At 51.4% G+C, this 23,482-nt stretch overlaps 1 protein-coding gene across 7 annotated transcripts in view; it reads left to right on the forward strand.

The window, feature by feature from the left end:
* LOC114020541 (zinc finger protein 648) overlaps positions 1-23,482 on the forward strand; it is a 29,288-nt gene continuing 5,806 nt past the window's right edge. The window contains exons 1-6 of one of the 7 annotated variants that reach the window (XM_043525913.1): positions 1-64; positions 776-1,401; positions 5,965-6,039; positions 8,324-9,168; positions 11,168-11,346; positions 21,181-21,396. In XM_043525913.1, coding sequence (XP_043381848.1) covers positions 6,015-6,039; positions 8,324-9,168; positions 11,168-11,346; positions 21,181-21,280 — 1,149 coding nt within the window. In that variant the 5' untranslated portion in view covers positions 1-64; positions 776-1,401; positions 5,965-6,014 and the 3' untranslated portion in view covers positions 21,281-21,396. Of the gene's footprint in view, positions 65-661; positions 1,767-5,390; positions 9,169-11,167; positions 11,347-21,180; positions 23,480-23,482 lie in introns of those variants that run through there. The other 6 variants (XM_043525912.1, XM_043525914.1, XM_037878018.2 and 3 more) reach the window with 6 other exon arrangements.

The following is a 23,482-nucleotide window of genomic DNA, read 5'->3' on the forward strand; positions in this document are numbered from 1 at the left end:
CATGACCCGGAAGTAGCTCTGGGTGCGCCGGACGTGCTCGAGCCCGGGGGCCGGCGCGCAGGGGGTAGGGGGCTGCGGGCTGCCCTGGGGGAGCGGCGGGGCCCGGGCCACTAACGAGACAACATGGGGGGCCTGGCCGCCCGTCCTCCCTTTTCTCGCCCCCCGCCCCGCCCCGCTGTGAGCCCGGCCGCCCCCTTTTCTCGCCCCCCGCCCCGCCCCGCCGTGGGCCCGGCCGCCCCCTTTTCTCGCCCCCCGCCCCGCCCCGCCGTGAGCCCGGCCGCCCCCTTTTCTCGCCCCCCGCCCCGCCGTGGGCCCGGCCGCCCCCTTTTCTCGCCCCCCGCCCCGCCGTGGGCCCGGCCGCCCCCTTTTCTCGCCCCCCGCCCCGCTATGAGACCGGCCGCCCCCTTTTCTCGCCCCCCGCCCCCCCCGCTGAGGGCCCGGCCGCCCCCTTTTCTCGCCCCCCGCCCCGCTGTGGGCCCGGCCGCCCCCTTTTCTCGTCCCCCGCCCCGCCCCGCTGTGAGCCCGGCCGCCCCCCTTTTCTCGCCCCCCCCGCTGAGGGCCCGGCCGCCCCCTTTTCTCGCCCCCCGCCCCGCCCCGCTGTGGGCCCGGCCGCCCCCTTTTCTCGCTCCCCGCCCCGCTGTGGGCACGGCCGCCCCCTTTTCTCGCCCCCCGCCCCGGGCCCGGCCACCTTCCCTTTCATCTCCACTCTCCCTCCCCCCGCTTTCACCCCCAGTCACCAGACTGACTGGAGACATCCCTTTCTCTTTTTTTTCAGCACAGCCTGAGCGGCTCCCCCAGCCGCAGGACTCCAGGAGCTGCTGGGGCTCTAGGAAAACAGGGGAGAGCCTGGGCAGCGAGTCAGGGCTTGATGGGCGCCACTCCCAGCCCCCACCCCCAGCCAGGCAGCAAGCGCTGGGGTAGCGAGAACTGTTATCTCAAAGCAGGGCGGTATGAGCCCGGTATGGCCCTTGCCTGCATTTGGGGGCTGCTGAGATCTGCCGCCCTGTCTGTGTGTAACCAAACATTAGCCACTGCAGAGTTGATGGGTCCCCGGTCCTGGTAACTCAGCCTTGTTACACATCCCGGCTTGTGCTGTACTGTGCTGGGGGGAGGCTGTTCTGCTTCACTGTGAGCCCCCCCCCCCCCCCCCCCCGAAAAGTCTCCCTGACTTCAGTGGCACTTAAGTAGGTTGTTCGTTACAGTGCTTCTTGAATCTGGGCCACACTTTGTCGGGATGCTACCAGAATTACCTGCTCTGAAAACCACATATCTGTACTATATGACTACTGATATCGCTGGGGCTTAATTTTTCTCCACAGTTTTTAAAGATGCAGGACAGTAGAGAGTCAGGTGTCTGGGATTTCTTCCTGTCTCTGTTATTGACTTTCCATGTGATATTAGGCAAGTAATTTTGCTTCTTTGTGCCTCAGTTTCCCTATGTAAAAATGGGGATGTGACTCCACCTTTGTCAATAGTTTTGAGCTCTCCAGCTGAAAAGTTGAGTCCCTTTCTTTAACCCAAAGAGGCTGATCCCTAGTCCTACAACATAAAAAGAAAGTTTAGGAGAATTGGGTGTTCCAGGCTAGACTCCCAAGCATAGTACAAAGCCTAGTACCACAAGGTGTCAGCAGAGAATCCTGTTCAGAGACAGCCCAGGCTGGTGCTCTTGGAAAAGAGGCTTCCGGTAAACATCTAGTGAATCTGAAAACTACTGAGCTTGTCACATTTCTACACAGCATTTGTCTCATGCCTGGAGGATCTACCTGGTTGGTGACTGCCTTTTCCCTTTTTGGATTTGCTCTGAGCAATTTAGTTGAATGCGATCATAGCTAGGAGTGGACATGGGTGATCACTTTTCTCCAGGAGCTGAATGTAGATGTGTCCCAGTGGTGGTCAGAAGAGGTTTTTTTCATTCTTGAAAAACTCTGTGGCTGTGACCCTTCTTTCTGTGTGTGGACATTGCCATGATAACTCTAAAAATGCAAATCCCGCAGTCTGCATTGGCTGCAGATGGGGATACCTGTACTAGCAATCTGCAGGGTTTTACTGTTGATAGGTTAGGACAGCTGCCAGTCTCTTAGGAACTCTGGTCGTATCTCCAGTCAGCACTTGAGATCAGTGTGGGTGGAACTTCTGTCCATCCCAGACTATAATCTCAACAAGACAGGGCCTTTGCTGTTATAAACCCGAGTGCTCTCCCCTAGTTTTGACAGTTCTCCAGGCCAGGTTGAAGCTGCTTTTATTTCTGTGTGTGTTTGTGTGTGGGCAGGAGAAGAAGCCTGTTGGGTCAGGGTGTACTAAAATACCCATCACCAAAGTATCTTAGCACTGTACAAAACGAAAGATCCATCGGTACATACCTTGCAGCAGTTCCTGGATCCACTGAGTAATGGCCCAGCTTGCCTTTCCAGCAGTTTAGTTTGACTTTTATCAGGGTGCTCTGGGGGCTATGAACATGAGCACTGTACAAATCCATAGTTGTTGCTGTACTGGATCAGACCTCTGCCTCCAGCATTGGCTGCTGCATGATGCTTAGAATCATAGAATATCAGGGTTGGAAGGGACCTCAGGAGGTCATCTAGTCCAACCCCCTGCTCAAAGACCAATCCCCAACTAAATCATCCCAGCCAGGGCTTTGTCAAGCCTGACCTTAAAAATATCTAAGGAAGGAGATTCCATCACTTCCCTAGGTAATGCATTCCAGTGTTTCACCACCCTCCTAGTGAAAAACTTTTTCCTAATATCCAACCTAAACTTCCCCCACTGCAACTTGAGACCATTACTCCTTGTTCTGTCATCTGCTACCATTGACAACAGTCCAGAGCCATCCTCTCTGGAACCCCCTTTCAGGTAGTTGAAAGCAGCTATCAAATCCCCCCTCATTCTTCTCTTCCGCAGACTAAACAATCCCAGTTCCCTCAGCCTCTCCTCATAAGTCATGTGTTCCAGTCCCCTAATCATTTTTGTAGCCCTCCGCTGGACTCTTTCCAATTTTTCCACATCCCTCTTGTAGTGTGGGGCCCAAAACTGAACACAATACTCCAGATGAGGCCTCACCAATGTCGAATAGAGGGGAACGATCATGTCCCTCAATCTGCTGGCAGTGCCCCTACATATACATCCCAAAATGCCATTGGCCTTCTTGGCAACAAGGGCACACTGTTGACTCATATCCAGCTTCTCATCCACTGTAACCCCTAGGTCCTTTTCTGCAGAACTGCTGCCGAGCCATTTGGTCCCTAGTCTGTAGCGGTGCATTGGATTCTTCCGTCCTAAGTGCAGGACTCTGCACTTGTCCTTGTTAAACCTCATCAGATTTCTTTTGGCCCAATCCTCTAATTTGTCTAGGGCCCTCTGTATCCTATCCCTACCCTCCAGCGTATCTACCTGAAAGCTGGCTAGATTGTCGGGCTCAACGGGTAGTGATCAATGGCTCCATGTCTAGTTGGCAGCCGGTGTCAAGTGGAGTGCCCCAGGGGTCGGTCCTGGGGCCCGTTTTGTTCAATATCTTCATAAATGATCTGGAGGATGGTGTGGATTGCACTCTCAGCAAATTTGCGGATGATACTAAACTGGGAGGAGTGGTAGATACGCTGGAGGGGAGGGATAGGATACAGAAGGACCTAGACAAATTGGAGGATTGGGCCAAAAGAAATCTAATGAGGTTCAATAAGGATAAGTGCAGGGTCCTGCACTTAGGATGGAAGAATCCAATGCACCGCTACAGACTAGGGACCGAATGGCTAGGCAGCAGTTCTGCGGAAAAGGACCTAGGGGTGACAGTGGACGAGAAGCTGGATATGAGTCAGCAGTGTGCCCTTGTTGCCAAGAAGGCCAATGGCATTTTGGGATGTATAAGTAGGGGCATAGCGAGCAGATCGAGGGACGTGATCGTTCCCCTCTATTCGACACTGGTGAGGCCTCATCTGGAGTACTGTGTCCAGTTTTGGGCCCCACACTACAAGAAGGATGTGGATAAATTGGAAAGAGTCCAGCGAAGGGCAACAAAAATGATTAGGGGTCTAGAGCACATGACTTATGAGGAGAGGCTGAGGGAGCTGGGATTGTTTAGTCTGCAGAAGAGAAGAATGAGGGGGGATTTGATAGCTGCTTTCAACTACCTGAAAGGGGGTTCCAAAGAGGATGGCTCTAGACTGTTCTCAATGGTAGCAGATGACAGAACGAGGAGTAATGGTCTCAAGTTGCAATGGGGGAGGTTTAGATTGGATATTAGGAAAAACTTTTTCACTAAGAGGGTGGTGAAACACTGGAATGCGTTACCTAGGGAGGTGGTAGAATCTCCTTCCTTAGAGGTTTTTAAGGTCAGGCTTGACAAAGCCCTGGCTGGGATGATTTAACTGGGACTTGGTCCTGCTTTGAGCAGGGGGTTGGACTAGATGACCTTCTGGGGTCCCTTCCAACCCTGATATTCTATGATTCTACCTCTCCTCCCACTTTAGTGACATCTGCAAACTTGAGGAGAGTGCAATCCACACCATCCTCCAGATCATTTATGAAGATATTGAACAAAACCGGCCCCAGGACCAACCCTTGGGGCACTCCACTTGATACCAGCTGCCAACTAGACAGGGAGCCATTGATCACTACCCGTTGAGCCCGACAATCTAGCCAGCTTTCTATCCACCTTATCGTCCATTCATCCAGCCCATATTTTTGAACTTGCTGGCAAGAATACTGTGGGAGACCATGTCAAAAGCTTTGCTAAAGTCAAGGAACAACACGTCCACCGCTTTCCCCTCATCCACAGAGCCAGTTATCTCATCATAGAAGGCAATTAGGTTAGTCGGGCATGACTTGCCCTTGGTGAATCCATGCTGACTGTTCCTGATCACTTTCCTCTCCTCTAAGAATTGATTCCTTGAGGACCTGCTCCATGTTTTTTCCAGGGACTGAGGTGAGGCTGACTGGCCTGTAGTTCCCAGGATCCTCCTCCTTCCCTTTTTTAAAGGTGGGCACTACATTAGCCTTTTTCCAGTCAGTCCGGGACTTCCCCCGATCACCATGAGTTTTCAAAGATAATGGCCAATCACATCTGCCAACTCCTTTAGCACTCTTGGATGCAGCGCATCCGGCCCCATGGACTTGTGCTCGTCCAGCTTTTCTACATAGTCCCGAACCACTTCTTTCTCCACAGAGGGCTGGTCACTTCCTCCCCATGTTGTGCTGCCCCGTGCAGTAGTCTGGGAGCTGACCTTCTTCGTGAAGACTGAGGCAAAAAAAGCATTGAGTACGTTAGCTTTTTCCACATCCTCTGTCACTAGGTTGCCTCCCTCATTAAGGAAGGGGCCCATGCTTTCCTTGACTTTCTTCTTGTTGCTAACATACCTGAAGAAACCCTTCTTGTTACTCTTAACATCTCTTGCTAGCTGCAACTCCAGGTGTGATTTGGCCTTCCTGATTTCACTCCTGCATGCCCGAGCAATATTTTTATACTTTTCCCTCGTCATTTGTCCAATCTTCCACTTCTTGTAAACTTCAAAGGAAGGATGAAAGGAACCCATACTGGATAGCTGTGCAATTGTGTACGTTGGCTGGAATTGCTTCCCAACACTTATGGGCAACCGTCTGCCCCCCTGAAGCATGAGTGTGACTTTCTTTATTGTGGTCTTAGCCTTGCTTGATGCAAAGCTGACTTTTTAAAAAGGAAATGTGAATGATTTATTCTTCTCCAGACTTGAATGGCAGTGGAAGGGGGGGATCCATTTTTTTGATGGAGGTTTGCTGTAGATCAGACCTGAGGTGCAGTTAGTAAAGCTGTGGGTGGGGACCCAGGAAGAGAATTGCCGTGTATTAGTCCAGCTGTGTGGGGGACACATGCACAGTGTCTACCCTGTACTTTACTGGTGCTGTTGTTTACCTCCATGAGTCCTGTTTATCAAACTGTCTCCTATGCTGATATATGCCTTTAAAGTTGGGCCTCATTTTGTGCTTTTTACACTGTAGGCTTTGGTGAGCAGCAGCACCAGGGTTTGGCTGAAGAAGGATAATTGGTGATGTCCAAGCAGGCTCAGCAGGGTGGTAAGTTGCGGCACATCCCAATACCCAGCCCAGCAGCAGAGGCAGTTGCCTGGCTGAGTTCTGTACACTTGAGGTATGGAATGCCAGTATTGCAATGAGCCAGCAACCCGAGTAATATTCATCCGTGAGGTCCTCTCTTCCATGCAGTGACATTCTGTTGCTGAAAGAGCACTGTTACTGTAAACAGAATACATTTAATCCCCCCTCCCCCCCTGGGGAAAAAAACAACCCTGTGTTAAGAGAACGTTAAGGTTGCAGAGTCAAGCACTTAAAAATTTGGATGTGCCAGAATTCAGGTTGCCTGTGCAAACCTAGTTCAGCCTCCTTGTGTCGTGGATTATTACGTAGTCTTTAATGACGTGATCATGTGCTAGCTTTTCCCTAGGAACCCTGCTTCGTTCAGCTGACAGTACAGCAATGCTGAGACTCAGGAGTTCTGGGTTCTAATCCACATTCTGGGGGCCACAGACCCTTCTGTGCTGATCCCCAAAAAGCCCTGACCCTGTCTGCCCTGGCTCCTCTAGCTTGTCCTTGTCATCCCAGTCTCCCCATGGGCTTCTTGTCCCAGTTCCCGCCCCCCCCGGGCTCGGATCCTGACTCTGTGTTCCAGTCAGGTGGCTTCTTCCTTCTTGCTGCAGGGAGAGCATTGGAGAGCACAGGCGAGACCAAGGAGCCAGCGAAAATACATTTTCTGGCTGAGGGGACCCGTAACTGGTATTGGTAACTTTTCCTGCATAAAGAAGTCAGTTGCAGAACAGGGGGAAAAACCTGGGACTTTTATTTTCCAGTCCTGTTGGCTCTTGGGGCAGTGGAGGGCAGTAAGGCTTAGGCACCCACTAGCGGCTCCTCCCAGCCATGGGGTGGAGTCAGGGAAGCCTCTGTTACCCATCCGCGTCTGGTAGTCTCCTCCAAGTAACATGGCTATTGCAAGAGCAGGCTTTCTCTAGCCCTTTTCCTGCCCAGATGTAAGAGTCCTTCAGCTTTGCCTCCTCTCATGTGCAGGCCTGGGCCTCAGTAGGAGCTTGGAGCATGATATCTGCTTTGATTGGGGATTGGTCCTGCTTTGAGCAGGGGGTTGGACTAGATGACCTCCTGAGGTCCCTTCCAACCCTGATATTCTATGATTCTATATCTTGGTATGCGGGACATGTCTGCGCCAGTTCTCAGAGATAAAGCCCTTCATTCTGCACAAGACCCACCGTAAGTCAGGCAGCATCTACACTATGAATTGAGTTGACCTAACTTACATTGACATAGAGCCGCCACAGTAATTACATGGCTTGTGCGTGTCTCCGCTTTGCTCCTGGTGTCAGCGGTGTGCGTCCCCACCAGGTGCACTTGTACCAATTGTACTGTCAGTGTGAGGTATTGTGGGACAGCTTCTGAAAGCCAGCAACAGTCAATGTAAGCAACGCAATGTCTGCACTGGCACTGTATTGACCTAGTACATCAACACTGACTCTACATCTCTAATGGAGGTGGAGTTATTAAGTCAGCGTAGTGGGTGAGTTACATCACTGGGAATGAAATTTCAGTGTAGATGCTACAGAGTTATGTCGACGTAAGCTGCCTTGCATCATCCTAACTCTAGCGTAGGGCAGGCCTTGTTCACTGACTTCAGAGCACCTGCACTGTGCCAGCCCTGCGTGCTCAGTCCCAGAGCTGAGAGTCATGCTAGGCTTTTTCCTTCTCATGCTTCATTGCTAGGCTCTGCTGCTGGGGGGAGCCTGCTGCACAGTCAGGGGGCATTAGTTCAGGAGACTAGAGAACCAAACCCCCTGGGTTCCTGCACACCCCGCTCCCCTGGAAAGTGCCTGACTCTTAAGTTGGTCCAGAGTGAAATAGTTCATGACCTTGACTGCAAAGGCTAACGAGGGCAGGTTAGATGGCAGCACTTGGCTGCTATGAACAGAGCTGGTGCAGTGCCTGGCTCGAGCAGGGGAAGCACAGAAGGAACGTTGCTCATAACCCTCCATTTTCCAACCTTTCCTGGACTCTCCTTGGGCTGTGTGTTCTCGTGACACCAGCTGAGTCCTCCCTGGGCTGCCGCCTCTGCTGCATCATCCAAGTAGCCGCTTCATAACCAGCCCGGCCTGGGAACCTCTGCATGATCGATCCCCTGGAGCCAGAATGGCCTTTCCTGCACGCGTAGGTTAGCCATAGGTTGGAGAACCCCTGCTGAAGTGTTGGCTGCCCTGGGACTGTGAAACCCTCTGTTCAGACACCCCCATGAGCCTGGTTAGCACTTCCCCTTTAGCGTGTCTGACTCTCTCCTCTCCCCCAGATGTGCAGGGTGGCAGTGTCTACAGCTGCAAGCTGTGTGCGAGAGCCTTCTCCTCCCACACCGTCCTGCTCTACCACTATCGAACCCTTCACCAGCTGCAGAGGTGGGACCCCAGCACCTGGGACGGCACCGCTGCCAGCCCAGCCTCACCTGTTGGCCCCGAGATGGCACCGGGCCCAGAGATCCCAGACACTGAGCCGGCTGATCCGGGCACAGACGTGCATTTCATCCTGACCACAGAGACTGTCAAAGGGAGAGCGTTTGATTATGGCCGGATGGTCTTAAAGTGCTTGCACTGTGTCCAGAAGTATTACTCCAAGGAGGGGCTCGTTGGCCACGTGCGTGCTGTGCTCCCTGGCACCAAATGCCTGCCGCTGCCCCAGCTGGCATTGCAGGGGATGGAGAGAGTCATGAGTGTGGCTGACCACGAGACGTATGTGAAGTCCGTGGGATGCAGAAGTGGCTCCCAGAAGCACCAATCTGGGAGGCCTCTGGAAAGACCCCATGGGAAGAAGTTTGTTTGCCCAGTTTGCAAGAAGGGCTTTACTAGAAAGCGCATACTCCAGCTTCATACCAGCACCCACCAAGCCGGCTGCAGCCCTTTCTGTGGCACACAGCGGACAGCCTCCCCTCGGCGACTGCACCAGTGCCAGCAGTGCAGCTTCCAGTCAGCGGTCAGCGCGGTGGCATGGCTGCACCGGCAGGAGCACCGCCAGGGGACAGTGACCTGCGGGGTCTGCCACTGTGCCTACCTGGACCGCTCCACGCTCAACAAACACATGAGGGTGCACGATGCAGAGCGGCCCTGTCGCTGCAGCTTCCCACACTGTGGCTGGAGGTTTAAGGTAAGGGTGCAGATCCCCACCTGGTGCCGGTGGGGGGCATTAATGCTGCTCCCCTGGAGCCCCTGCAGCCATTTGGGGAACAGCAGGGAAGCTCTGTTCCTATGCCAGGCTATGGGAATTGCTTCATCATGCTGTTGCTGAATCAATCAGCAGATGGCACATTCCTGACGGCTCCGTGCTGACAGATGTTATCTTGTTCTTCTGTTCTCCCGTCCTTGAGGCTGTTGGGTGGATTCCAGTCTCCCCTCCAGGGGTCCTCTGGTTGTTTCCACTTGACGCCTTCTTCGGCCGATCAACACTGGATTCTTAGGCTGGCACCTCCCTGATCATTCATTTATTATCCACACCAAGCATCCATCACATACATCCTCTATCTCTATTTTAATCACAATCGTGAATACAGCGAGATGAATACAACAAAAGGGCGGGGAGTCTCTGTGTGCTGTTTCTGTTGTTACAAAATATTGCTTTGAGAACAGACTCTGTCTTAGGATGTACTAACACAATTAGCAGCTTGCAAGTTTCACAGAGAGAGAGAGAGAGAAACACTAAAAACAAGAGACCAAAAACCAAGAGACCTCTTAATTAGTAATACCCTGGAATTTAAACTATGGGGAATCAAACTCATTTGTGATTTTAATACAGAACTTCTTTAGTATGATCCAACACACTCACTTCTCCTGCTCCCAATGACATGGCTTCTGAGAGAGAGAGACAGGCACGCTGCAGCTCAAACAGGCAGGGCTTAGAACTCCCCCCTCCTCCGCCCCAGTGGCAGCCAGGAGGCTCTGGACTGGGGTAGAAGAAGCAGGAAGCTCCATCCTTTTCCCAGCAGCTGATGATGGAGGGAGAGATTCTGGTTTGGTGGATATGGATATTAGAGGGTCCAGCACCCTGCTAGAAATTCTAGCTCCTGCTGCCTTTCCTGCAGCTGTGGGGGACCTGGGCTTCTCCCCAGCACATAACCCAGCCCTCCTCTCTGCCCACCTCCAGCTAGTATGTGTTGGGTAAACGCTTGTAGCCCTGGAAGGAGCAGTTGTTGAATGAGTTTGAGGGTATTTTGCAGTTAGGATGGTTTTCGCTGTAGCTGGGACCATACTAATCCCCCTCCTTCTCTGGTGAAGACAGAGGGCAGCAGAGGTAAGGGACTCCCTGGCAGGCTGAGTGCTGGCTGCATCCCAGCTGCCTCGCATTCAGAGCCTCGGACAACCTGGGAAGTGCAAGCCAAATTCCGGGTCTTTGGCGGTGCAGGCTAGTAACTAGACAAATGCAGCCTGACACGGCCAGCAGCTCCCAGTCCAGCTACTGGCAAGGAAAGAGCCCCTTTCTCACGAATTACCTTGGGATATTTGTAAAAAGAAAAGGAGTACTTGTGGCACCTTAGAGACTAACCAATTTATTTGAACATAAGCTTTCGTGAGCTACAGCTCACTTCATTGGATGCGATATTTGGGGTCTCACCTCCTAGCATCTCTGGAGACTGAAGCCCTCTGCCTACAGAGTAGGGATGGCATGGCCCGTAGCAGTGCCAGCGTCCCCAGGATTGCTCTGCCCCCTGCCACCATGCTCTAGTTCTGATGTAGAGTTACTGCCTTTATTAGACAGATGGAAGTTCAGCTCCTTCGGTCCTAGGCCTCTCTATCTGGGCTACCCACAAAGTGGCCTGTTGGGTGCTGGTTTGGGTGGTGTGAGCCCAGCACTCAATTCCCACGAGCCACCAGCTACTAACAGAGGACCGTGGTGGCTTGTCTAGGCTGGATTCACACTAGCCACCTAGAGGTGAAAGGCTCCAAATCCATCACCTTTTCCTGCACAAGGAGACCCCTGGGTCTCTTCAGTTTGAAGGGAGTGTCCATCCCCTATTGATCAGCCCAGGTGCTGGCACCCTGCCCCTGCCATTCGGAGTGAGGATATGGCTCCTCTTTACTTGGGAGCTGAGAAGCGATGGCTGCTGCAGCTGCTTTTGTCCTAGTGCATCACATCTGCCTTTTGCCTGCAGAGCGAGGTGCTGCTGAGAGCGCATCTTCAAGCCCATGTCACTCCAGGGCAGTTTGAATGCCATTCCTGTGGCTCTGCCTTCCGCCACAAGCATCACTTGCAGCGCCACCAAGCCAGAATGCATGGTGTTCTCTCCAGCAGCGTGAAGAAACCAGACAGCCCCCCAGTGGAACAGCTCAGGTGAGATGCTGTCTGCCTTGAAAGGACTGAGCCTTGGGTCTGATGGCCCATCAGTGTAATTTCCATGCTACAGAAGCAGCTTCCCTAGAAAGCTAAGCATGCTCCTTCTCCCTCCCCAGGGAAGGCTGTGCCATCCTCGCTCACGCAGTAATGCGGAGCTAACCGCATTGCACAGACAGTGAACAGCCAATGGCTTTGATCCCAGGGCATGGGACATCGCAGCACTCCCCTCCCATCTTTACCCAGAACAAAGGCTGCAGCTCAGGCCTAGAGCCTTCTCCACTTGGGTTCACTGCTCTGTGCATGCTGCCTTGTCCTCTATGCTACTTCCCAGCCATTCTCTGGGCTGCCAGCTCCAGGCACCTGCCTTCGCATTAGCCCCTCAATAAACAGTGTCGCAGCAGTGGCTGGAATTCTGCCTGCTGCCACAGCGAGATTCTATCTGCAGTGGAACACCTGGTGCCCACCAGGGCTCGGCCATATCTAAAGGACTGTTGAAGCTACTGCTGGTGTCGGAAGCAAACCCTTTGCATGTCATTGATCTTGTAATACCAGGGCTTGTGACTCCTTCAGGGTTAAGTGTGTGTGTGGAAAAAGGGGAAGAACTCCCGCTTGTGGGGCCCTGGAACAACATCTTACAGTCTGGTGGATGATGGTTTAGAAGCCTCCTGCTGCTATTCAGAGGGCAAACTGCTCCTCAGCAGGGCTTCCTCATGGAGACCATCCACTCGGGCCCATCTGGCTGGTGGCTATTGGTGAGCACTCAGCCCCTCTGCTTCACTTAGAGGTGTCCTTTGAGCAGGCCCAGCTACATGAAGATGCTGTAGATGGAGCTGTGTTTGAGACACTCCCCACTCCCAAATGGCGCCCTACTAGACTGTGACCCCAGTTGGCAGGCTCGGGGGTCTGGCGCCATGCCTAAGGCCAGGCTATCCTTGCCCTCCAGTAAAGGTTGCTTCAAACACGTCACCATACATTGACCATCCAGTTCAGGCTTGTCTACAGGGGGTCAAGGCTGGTCTGTTCAGGTTTGTCTGTGTTTTCAAACATAGCTCCGTCCATGCTGAGCACAGGACGCACCAGCTGGTGGCCATGCGGCAAGTTCTTTCATGCCAGTCACAGTATGGGTCAGTGACTTGCTGGCTAGGCTTTCCTTGGGCTCAGCTGGAGCACGTCCATCCCTGCGGGGGACCAGCTTGTCAGGGAGTTCTGGAGGCAGGAGATAATTTCCTGCTTAACTCTCACTCAGGCATGTATCAAGGCAGGGCGAGGGACCAGAGTCTGCTAAGGAAATGCAGGAAGCTTGCTAACAGCAGTTGTGTGGTAGCTGGTGGGAACAACACTCTGAGAAGGCAGCACTTTGCACCCAGGGAGCCCAGAGCAGGATTGTACCCTGGCTGGGGTTTGCCACTTCTGCTTCGTGGCATCACCAGGGCACTCAGATTGTGGCAAAGGCTCCCAGAGGAGAGCTGGCTGTCTCAGCACCTGCAGCTCCCTGGCCTGGCCACTGTCTAGCTGGCTAGATTGTCGGGCTCAATGGGTAGTGATCAATGGCTCCATGTCTAGTTGGCAGCCGGTATCAAGTGGAGTGCCCCAAGGGTCGGTCCTGGGGCCGGTTTTGTTCATTATCTTCATAAATGATCTGGAGGAGGGTGTGGATTGCACCCTCAACAAGTTTGCAGAGGACACTAAAGTGGGAGGAGAGGTAGATACGCTGGAGGGTAGGGATAGGATACAGAGGGCCCTAGACAAATTAGAGGATTGGGCCAAAAGAAATCTGATGAGGTTCAACAAGGACAAGTGCAGAGTCCTGCACTTAGGACGAAAGAATCCCATGCACCGCTACAGACTAGGGACCGAATGGCTCGGCAGCAGTTGTGCAGAAAAGGACCTAGGGGTTACAGTGGACGAGAAGCTGGATATGAGTCAACAGTGTGCCCTTGTTGCCAAGAAGGCCAATGGCATTTTGGGATGTATATGTAGGGGCATTGCCAGCAGATCGAGGGACGTGATCGTTCCCTTCTATTCGACATTGGTGAGGCCTCATCTGGAGTACTGTGTTCAGTTTTGGGCCCCACACTACAAGAAGGAGGTGGAAAAATTGGAAAGAATCCAGCGGAGGGCAACAAAAATGATGAGGGGACTGGAACACATGACTTATGAGGAGAGGCTGAGGGAACTGGGATTGTTTAGTCTGCGGAAGAGAAGAATGAGGGGGGATTTGATAGCTGCTTTCAGCTACCTGAAAGGGGGTTCCAAAGAGGATGGCTCTAGACTGTTCTCAGTGGTAGCAGATGACAGAACGAGGAGTAATGGTCTCAAGTTGCAGTGGGGGAGGTTTAGGTTGGATATTAGGAAAAACGTTTTCACTAGGAGGGTGGTGAAACACTGGAATGCGTTACCTAGGGAGGTGGTGGAATCTCCTTCCTTAGAAGTTTTTAAGGTCAGGCTTGACAAAGCCCTGGCTGGGATGATTTAATTAGGCATCGGTCCTGCTTTGAGCAGGGGGTTGGACTAGATGACCTCCTGAGGTCCCTTCCAACCCTGGTATTCTATGATTCACTGATGTCTGCAATCAGGCCATCCCCTGGCCTCGTGCTGAGCCACCCAGTCTTGGTGTGACGGGATCAGTGAGGTGCTTCTAATGTCCTCTTGTAGGGCATGCTTGGGATCTCTCGGGAAATGTTCCAGAAATGACAGTGCTGGTTCTTTGGGGCCACTGCTGCCTAGCCAGGCTGAGAGCACTGGGGCTGTATACCCAGATAGAAGGGAGAGCCAGCCCAGTTCATCTCCCAGCCATGAAATGCTGCTGTCTGTGTTGTCGTCATCAACATGCTGCTGTAATTGAGAATGGTGGCTCAGATAGCCACAGCTCAGAGAGAGGCCACTGACTGTGCCCCTCCAATTGTTTTGGAGGCTGCGGTGAAATCCTAGAGGAGCTTGGGGACCAAAAGAGATCCCTGCCATGTCTGTGGAGAGGGAAGGGGCGCTGACAGAGCCCTTCCACTCAGGCAAAGGCAGACTCAGCCCGCTGTGTGTGTCTGTCTTCAGGCTGCATGCCAGAAAGTAATTCTGGTATTGTCCCACTTCTCCTGCCCTGCCAGTGTCTTCACCCAGGCTGGCAGTGCTGACTCCAGCTAGCCCCACTGAGCCTGTGTGGGAGAGGTACTCTGTTCTTCCTTGTGCGTTCCCAATACAGAGGGTCCACACACCTGGCCCCATGGGGCATGTCCTGGTGTGAGGTCTCATCACTTCACTAGCCCCATCTGTTTTAGCGCTGCGGAGCTAGCGCAGCTGCAGGCGGAACATGGCTCTGATCCAGTCTGGCAGTTCCTAAGGGCCAGACATCTAGTGCAATGTCCTGTCTCCAAGAGAGGCTGGTGCTTCAGAGGAAGGTGTAAGAACCTGGCACTATCAGATGTGGGATAATCTGCCCCTGCATTAGGTCTCATCCCGCTCTCTCTAGGGAGGTTGGATTAAGCCCTGAAGCATGAAGCTTAACATCTCTTCCCACGTTTGTTAGCATTAAGTATGATCACTCTCAGGTTTCAGAGTAACAGCCGTGTTAGTCTGTATTCACAAAAAGAAAAGGAGGACTTGTGGCACCTTAGAGACTAACCAATTTATTTGAGCATAAGTTTTCGTGAGCTACAGCTCACTTCATCGGATGCATCCGATGAAGTGAGCTGTAGCTCACAAAAGCTTATGCTCAGATAAATTTGTTAGTCTCTAAGGTGCCGCAAGTACTCCTTTTCTTTTTATGATCACTCTCACTTGTCTTGTTATCCCTATACATAGCCACTCCCTTTTGGAATCTTGCTAATTTCATGCTTACAATTCAGTTTCACCATCCAACTACATGTGCTTGCATGAAATAATATTTCCTTTTCTCCATTCTGAATTTTGCCACCTTTTAATTTCATCCACTGTCCCCTGGGCCTTGTCTTATGAGCCCGGGAGAACAGATGTTCCTGAACTACCTTCTCCAGACTGTTTGTTACAGGCAAAACTGGTAGCCTTACTTATTACGGTGGTTTGACACTTTCCAGGAGAAGACCCATCTCAGGTGCTTATAACTTTGCCAAACTATAATTTGGGTTGGAATTTTCCATGCTGGGTGTCTGCCTCCAGCAGAATACAGGACGAGGACGCGGACGGGTTGGAGGGGATGGGACAGAAGGGGTCAAGTTTGGGGCAAATGGGCAGAAGTCTATGCCCACTAGATCGCACTCCCCTTCTCTTAGTCCCCTCCCTGGGTGTGGTAGATGGAGGATACATTTCCCCTTCATTGGAGAGGTGGCTGATCATCGCCCAAGCAACAGGCCTGTGTCGTCAATTCCGGCAGCTGTCAGCACCTCAGTGATTGGGGCACTTGATGAAGTTTCACCCCACAATAGATGTGACCAAAATTAAGCCTCATCACAGCGGCTCAGGTGGAGGAGCAGGGCTGCGCCACGCGGCCATGGCTCAGGCTGTTCTGTAATGTCTTCGCAAAGATCTGTAACTGGAGCTATGCTGGCACTCTCCAGTTACTGGCCTGCCCTGTAACTATCTCACAGGAGCATGCAGCTACGTACCCACCTCCTGCATCTTTCATGAACTCTAGTGACTGGAGCCTGAGCCTTGCCTGTGCCATGGAGCCCCTTGTACTCTGGAGAAGAGCAGCTGAATTGGATCTGGGCCTATAGCTTGTGTTGCCTGGTGGATTGATTTGAAATCAAGGCCATTTAAATCACTGATGTTAATCAGTTTTTCCATTCGTACTTCAGTTATTTTCTGAAGAGTGGTGCTTTCTCATTGGTTGACATAATCATTACGTCTGGATTTTACAATTAAATAGAGCTTTGCAGCAGCTTTGGTACATCTTTGCTACCTTGGAGGGCGCAGTATGACTATACACGTTTATTTAAGCAATGATCTAGATTAATATTTTCACATTCTTATTGTACATCTGTTACCCACACAAAATTCTGTTACTCACACACTCAAGGGCACCAACCTTTACCCAGTTCCTAGGGCTCAAGGCGTAAACCTCTTAATTTAGGCACCTAACTTTACCCTTCTGTGGGCTTTGGGCTCTACTCCTCCATGGACTCAGAGCAAACACGCTTTCCCTGTGGACTCAGGGCTTAATCTTTTGCGGGTTTATGGGGTCTTTTACCAGTGAAAGAGCCTTACACAGTAATATACTACATAACCTCTCTTTATTAACAATCACCAAAAATAGACTGCACACTCTACACATATAGTGCTCACCACTCCCAGTAAGACAGATGAACTTTTCTTGATGGCCAGTCAGGATCAGGTTCATCTGGGGGACTCCAGTTTTTGCATTGGAGCGGTGTTGAGGTCTGGCAGCTCTGATCTTTGGGGCTGTGTCCTAGAGTTGGTTCCCAAAGAACTTCCTTTTGGACTCCAGTTTATATAGTGACATTTGAATCCTTTTTAGCTGTACCTTAACCAATCATTATACTAAAATTTTACTAACCAATCCTAATATAGTGTAACAAAATTCTCTAACCAATCCTGTCCCACCACCTTACTTTACACATAGAAAAATTAATTATGTAACAGACGGAAACAATTAACTAACCAGACAGAGACCATACAGATAAACAATAGGGAAGTGGGGACCATAATGACAAACCAATAAAGAAATGAGGATTTCACAACTACAACTATTGATAAATGATTTCCTGACAGACAGGATGCTGTCAAACTAAGTTTTCTTTAACTCTCTTAAGATCTGTTTCTTTATCTGGTGATAGTGGGGGCCATTAGGATAGGGTCTCCTTCTTAACAGCCGGATCTGACATTGCTTTAATGTAATGTAGATGGAATGTGAGGATGTGACTTCCTGCTTCTCAGCTAATGGCTGCTGCTTGGCGGCTCTTTTAATCTGGCTGCAGACGAAGGCTTTAGGCCTTACAATATGGCTGCAGACAAAGGCCTGATCCTTACACATCTTTAGCACATTAGAAAATGGTGAATGAGATACTGCTTATTTACTAGATAATCAGCTGTTTGGTCACAGTTTGTGTCACGGTGAAGTAGGATGGCAACTGGAATTTAATGAAACCCACAAACCAGGATACAGCATTTATTAACCAAAACAGCCCTTACATGTCTTGGGTACATAAAGCTCTCTTCTTAAAACTTGGTTCACGTTTACTCCTAAACGATTGATGAAACAGACGGATTAACTGAAGTCAGTGAATTAAACTGATTTCAGTTGTTTGCAGTGTTGTAGCCATGTTGGTCACAGGATATGAGAGAGAGAAGTTAAGTGAGACAGTATCTTTTATTGGTCCAATTTGTCTTGGTGGAAGATACATGCTTTCGAGCTACACGGAGCTCAGGTTGGTCCAATAAAAGATGATCCCTCACCTACCTTGGCTCTTGGATTATTTCAGGTCAGCCTGAGATAACTTTCAAATATGCTTAAGTGTGACTGGAGCTTAAATTCCTAGTCTCGTCAAGTCTCTTGTAAAGGAGACGGTCTCGTGACTTTCTGACTGTTGTACCATATTTATAAAACGAGGCCTCAATAGTTCTATCATCTCTCTCCTCCCTCCACCCCTGGTTTGTTCTTGATTCAGAAAAGCAATCTTTAACTCCTGCATTTTTGAGAGAGGCTCGTGGATTCAGCATATTTATTTTTTATTTAAATATTTTCCAGGGTTGTAATAAGTTTAGGCTTTAACATGTTTTGTCTTAAATTCAGGTTTCATTTGAAACAGGTTTATTTTTAAAAAGAAAAAATCTTATTTAAATAACATATAAAAACCCTCATAAATCAGAAAATCATCAGTCTATATCCACCTGGCTTGTTGTGCCAAAGGACTGTTCCTAGCAGGCCATGTGTGGGATGCTGGCCGCCCTTCTGGCCTTCAATTGGATGCTCTTGATTTGGCTTAGGGAGTTGGCTCTGAGGAGCTTTCTCCCCCTGTGGAGCTGGGAGGAGCTCAGTGTTGTACAGCATATTCAGCACTCCAGGTGCTCGAGGCAGCTACGGGGGAAGACTGCACTCCTTGTTCCTAATCTCATGCCGTAAATGGCCCTGACTGGAGCAGATCCCTGACCTGCAGAGCTGTCTGAGATACGACAGGAGCAGCAAGTGGTGGTGATGCGGGGGGGCTAGGAGGCTGACGGTGAAGGCAGTAAGATCCTGCGGGCACCAGGGGGACTGGTTACTATGGGTCTTTGGGGTTCCTATGTCCTTGAGAGGCTAGTCCCAGCTGCTCAGAGTTTTTTCTGTTGGTGTCTATGGGGAAGCGAGACTATTTGCAGTAGCACAGAGAAGAAACTGGGTGCAAGGGACCTAGCATGGGAGCCCCTAGATTAGGTGATTGGAATAGAGCTATCTGGATTGTGGGGCTCAAACGTACATAGAATCATAGAATATCAGGGTGAGAAGGGACCTCAGGAGGTCACCTAGTCCCAACCCCCTGCTCAAAGCAGGACCAGTCCCCAACTAAATCATCCCAGCCAGGGCTTTGTCAAGCCTGACGTTAAAAATATCTAAGGAAGGAGATTCCACCACCTCCCTAGGTAACGCATTCCAGTGTTTCACCACCCTCCTAGTGAAAAAGGTTTTCCTAATATCCAACCTAAACCTCCCCCACTGCAACTTGAGACCATTACTCCTTGTCCTGTCCTCTTCTACCACTGAGAATAGTCTAGAACCATCCTCTTTGGAACCACCTCTCAGGTAATTGAAAGCAGCTATCAAATCCCCCCTCATTCTTCTCCTCCACAGACTAAACAATCCCAGTTACCTCAGCCTCTCCTCATAAGTCATGTGTTCCAGTCCCCTCATCATTTTTGTTGACCTCCGCTGGACTCTTTCCAATTTTTCCACATCCTTCTTGTAGTGTGGGGCCCAAAACCGGACACAGTACTCCAGATGAGGCCTCACCAATGTTGAATACAGGGGAACGATCACGTCCCTCGATCTGCTGGCAATGTCCCTACATATACATCCCAAAATGCCATTGGCCTTCTTGGCAACAAGGGCACACTGGATATGAGCCTAATTTGTCTAGGGCCCTCTGAATCCTATCCCTACCCTCCAGCGTATCTACCTCTCCTCCCACTTTAGTGTCATCTGCAAACTTGCCGAGGGTGCAATCCACACCATCCTCCAGATCATTTATGAAGATATTGAACAAAACTGGCCCGAGGACCGACGCTTGGGGCACTCCACTTGATACCGGCTGTCAACTAGACATGGAGCCATTGATCGCTACCCGTTGAGCCCAACAATCTAGCCAACTTTCTATCCACCTTATCGTCCATTCATCCAGCCCATACTTCTTTAACTTGCTGGCAAGAATACTGTGAGAGACCATGTCAAAAGCTGTGCTAAAGTCAAGGAACAACACATCCACCACTTTCCCCTCATCCACAGAGCCAGTTATCTCATCATAGAAGGCAATTAGATTAGTCAGGCATGACTTGCCCTTGGTGAATCCATGCTGACTGTTCCTGATCACTTTCCTCTCCTCTAAGTGCTTCAAAATTGATTCCTTGAGGACCTGCTCCATGTTTTTTCCAGGGACTGAGGTGAGGCTGACTGGCCCGTAGTTCCCAGGATCCTCCTCCTTCCCTTTTTTAAAGATGGGCACTACATTAGCCTTTTTCCAGTCATCCGGGACTTCCCCCGATCGCCATGAGTTTTCCAAGATAATGGACAATGGCTCTGCAATCACATCCGCCAACTCCTTTAGCACTCTCGGATGGAATGCATCCGGCCCCAGGGACTTGTGCTCGTCCAGCTTTTCTAAATAGTCCTGAACCACTTCTTTCTCCAGAGAGGGCTGGTCACCTCCTCCCCATGCTGTGCTGCCCAGTGCAGTAGTCTGGGAGCTGACCTTCTTCGTGAAGACAGAGGCAAAAAAAGCACTGAGTACATTAGCTTTTTCCACATCCTCTGTCACTAGGTTGCCTCCCTCATTCACTAAGGGGCCCACACTTTCCTTGACGTTCTTCTTGTTGCTAGCATACCTGAAGAAACCCTTCTTGTTACTCTTAACATCTCTTGCTAGCTAAAACTCCAGGTGTGATTTGGCCTTCCTGATTTCACTCCTGCATGCCCGAGCAATATTTTTATACTCATCCCTGGTCATTTGTCCAATCTTCCACTTCTTGTAAGTTTCTTTTTTGTGTTTAAGATCAGCGAGGATTTCACTGTGAAGCCAAGCTGGTCGCCTGCCATATTTACTATTCTTTCGACACATCGGGATGGTTTGTCCCTGTAACCTCAATAAGGATTCTTTAAAATACAGCCAGCTCTCCTGGACTCTTTTCCTCCTCATGTTATTCTCCCAGGGGATCCTGCCCATCAGTTCCCTGAGGGAGTCAAAGTCTGCTTTTCTGAAGTCCAGGGTCCGTATTCTGTACAGGGTCCAGGGTCTGAAGTCCACGGTCCATACAGGCTGCACACAGCTCTTACTTAGGTTTTGTCTACATTAGGGCAGTTTGTGGGCCCTTTTCTGTACCATTACAGCTCCACCAGGGGAATTGCTGGGCAACAATGGAAGCTGCAGCCTAGACAGTGCCCGGGATTAAACAAATGCTGGTGAAATTGCCTGAGACCCATTGCAATTTTCCATTCTCCTTCCTCCCCAACAACTAGTCCTCTGTTAAGGTCACTTTTTTATACCTACCTGTGGGCTTTTGTCACTTGCCCCTTCACTTTGTAATGCCCTCCTCACTTTGGCTAGTTAAGATTCCATGCTTCCTAGGCACACTTGCCAGCTGCCCGTGCTCTGAGATTCCTGAAGAGTGCTGTGCAGACAGGCTGTTTCTCATTTGCGCTGTCTCTGTCTGCAGGCGCACACAGCGGGGAGACTTGGGAACAGAGCCCAGTTCACACCCACTCAGGAGAGCAGGCTGCGAGCCTCCGAAATACAAGATCCTCCTGCAACGTTAGCTGCAGTGTTGGCTTGAGAGGACAGTTTTCCCTGGCCTGGGCACGAGGCACCAAGTAACTGTTGCTCACGGGGGCTGGGTGCAGAAGCGGGGTTGACAAATGGAGACGCTTTCCAGGTAAGCTGGTCCATGCTATGCGGGGTCTGTACTGAAGGGAAGCTGACTCATGGGAATTACTGTCCTGTTAAAAGTCATCTGGGATTGTGGCCGGCAGCATCCAGTAATGCTAATAAACCTTGTTAGTTTCTGTTGGAGGTGATGACTATTGCATTCCCTCTGAAGGGCATAGAGTGGCCCAGGGAGTTAATACGTGAGCCGCGGTCTCTGATCTCGCTGTGTCTTGGACCACGAGTGCAGGTGATTTTTGGGCCCAGTCCAGTCCCTAGCAGATACTCAGTCTTTCTCCCTGGACCTGGATATGTCCCGGAATCAAGTGGGAATCCGCTGTAATATTTTTATCATGCTGGTGTGTGCTTCAGTTTCCCATGGCTGCCTAGTGGAGGGAAAGGTATTGAGTCTGCTCTTGGGGCAGCACAGGATATGAGGGGTGGGTGTCCCCTTGCTGTCTGGGATGCAGCCAATAGAGGTTTCCTCCCTCCCCAGCAGGGAGGTTGAGCAGAGACCAGCTCAAGAGCGAAGGACTTCTGGAGGAAGCTGGCTCTCTCTCCTGGGACTCCCTCCAGGTCAGAGGGACAGAGCTGAAGCTGCAATCGCACTGCAGCTTGGCTGGTGTGTTGTGCTGACTTGGCCCCAATGGACTGTGCTTCAATCTTCACTTCTCTGTGCTAGCCCAAGGCCTTCCCAGGCTGTGTCCCAGCTGACTAATAAACCCTGCTGTACGTGGAACACGCTATTTGGGGTCATTGCAAATACTTTCCAGGCTGAAGAGCAAATGCATCTCTGCCCAGGGCCTGACTTGCAGGGCAGAGCTTGGGGTGTGAAGCAGGAGGGCTGGAGTCCAGAGGCTCAGGCTAGGAGGCGGAGGAAGAGGGGCTCCTGTGGGGTGTGGCACACTGCAGGGGATCCTCCAAGGGACCCTGGGGCATAGCAGTGATTGCTACATCACTGCTCAGCCCCTTTGAATCCTGCTGTGCTCTTTGATTGGGCTCCTATTCTGTGCGGCTGGGCCTGCAGCAGCTTTCAATGTTCCGAGCGCCCCCACCCCCAAAGAGCGATGTGGCAGTGACCCCTCTACCTGGCCAAGGAACAACATGGCCAGCATCCAGCTGGATCCCTGGCCAAAGCCAGTCTTCCCCTCGCTTGGGTTGGAGTCCTTTGGAGTTTCAGGGGTCACCCAGCACTGTGATCTCCCAGATAGCACCGTTCTAGTGACCTGCCAGCAGCCCAGGATAGCTATACTTGTCTGGGTGGGATCCCACACCTGCCTGATCCTGGGGGGTGGTCCCAGAAACCCCCAAAGGAAGGTGGCAGGGAGTTGGGGGGTGTAGGAATTCCCTTCCTGACCCTACATCTGGCAGTCACTTCAGCCCCGCGCACATGAATCTCCAGGGTGCTGTGTCCACTTTCATTTGGCTCCTGATCCTTTGGGCCTTGTCCTTTTCTCCTGCCATCACAAGCGTGGCTTGTGCTGGCACCTCCTCCTGCGGGGAGTCTCAGTGGGTATGTGCCTGCCTGTGGGGGGCAGCAGGACCTGTGCCACATGTGGGAGGTCAGTGTTTGATTAACAGCTGGGGTGAGCACCCTGGCACCTGCTCCAGTGCCCAGAGCCACATCCACCCTGCAGGACCTGCCTCCCTGGAGGCTTCACTCTGTGCTCTGCCAGAGCTTGGCTTAGATAGCAGCTCTTCTCTGTGAGGTCAGGGTCCCAGTGCCAGAGGCGGACAGCTGGCGGGGGAGAGGGACACTGGGTTGGTACCACCGGGCTCTCACTGTGACGGTGGTATTTACAAGACTCTTCTTGCAGCCTGTTGGCCTTCCCACTCCTGCCCCCACGTGTTGGCTGGGTACCAGGGAATTCCCCACCCAGCCGCCTCGGTCACTTGTTCACGTCCAGCTGCTAGCTGTTCCTACGTCACGCCGCCTGTGGCCTGGCTCTGTCCCATCGGGTTGTGATCTCAAAGCTCTCTATGACCTTCGTGATTTTGCCTTTGCACCCATCTCACAAGTCTTTCACTGTTGTTCCATATTTACATGTGGGGAACTGAGGCACAGTATGAGTAAGGCTGAGATTTTCAAAGGAGCC

This window comes from Chelonia mydas, chromosome 12 (genome assembly GCF_015237465.2).
Source record: "Chelonia mydas isolate rCheMyd1 chromosome 12, rCheMyd1.pri.v2, whole genome shotgun sequence".
Taxonomy (NCBI): Eukaryota; Metazoa; Chordata; order Testudines; family Cheloniidae; genus Chelonia; species Chelonia mydas.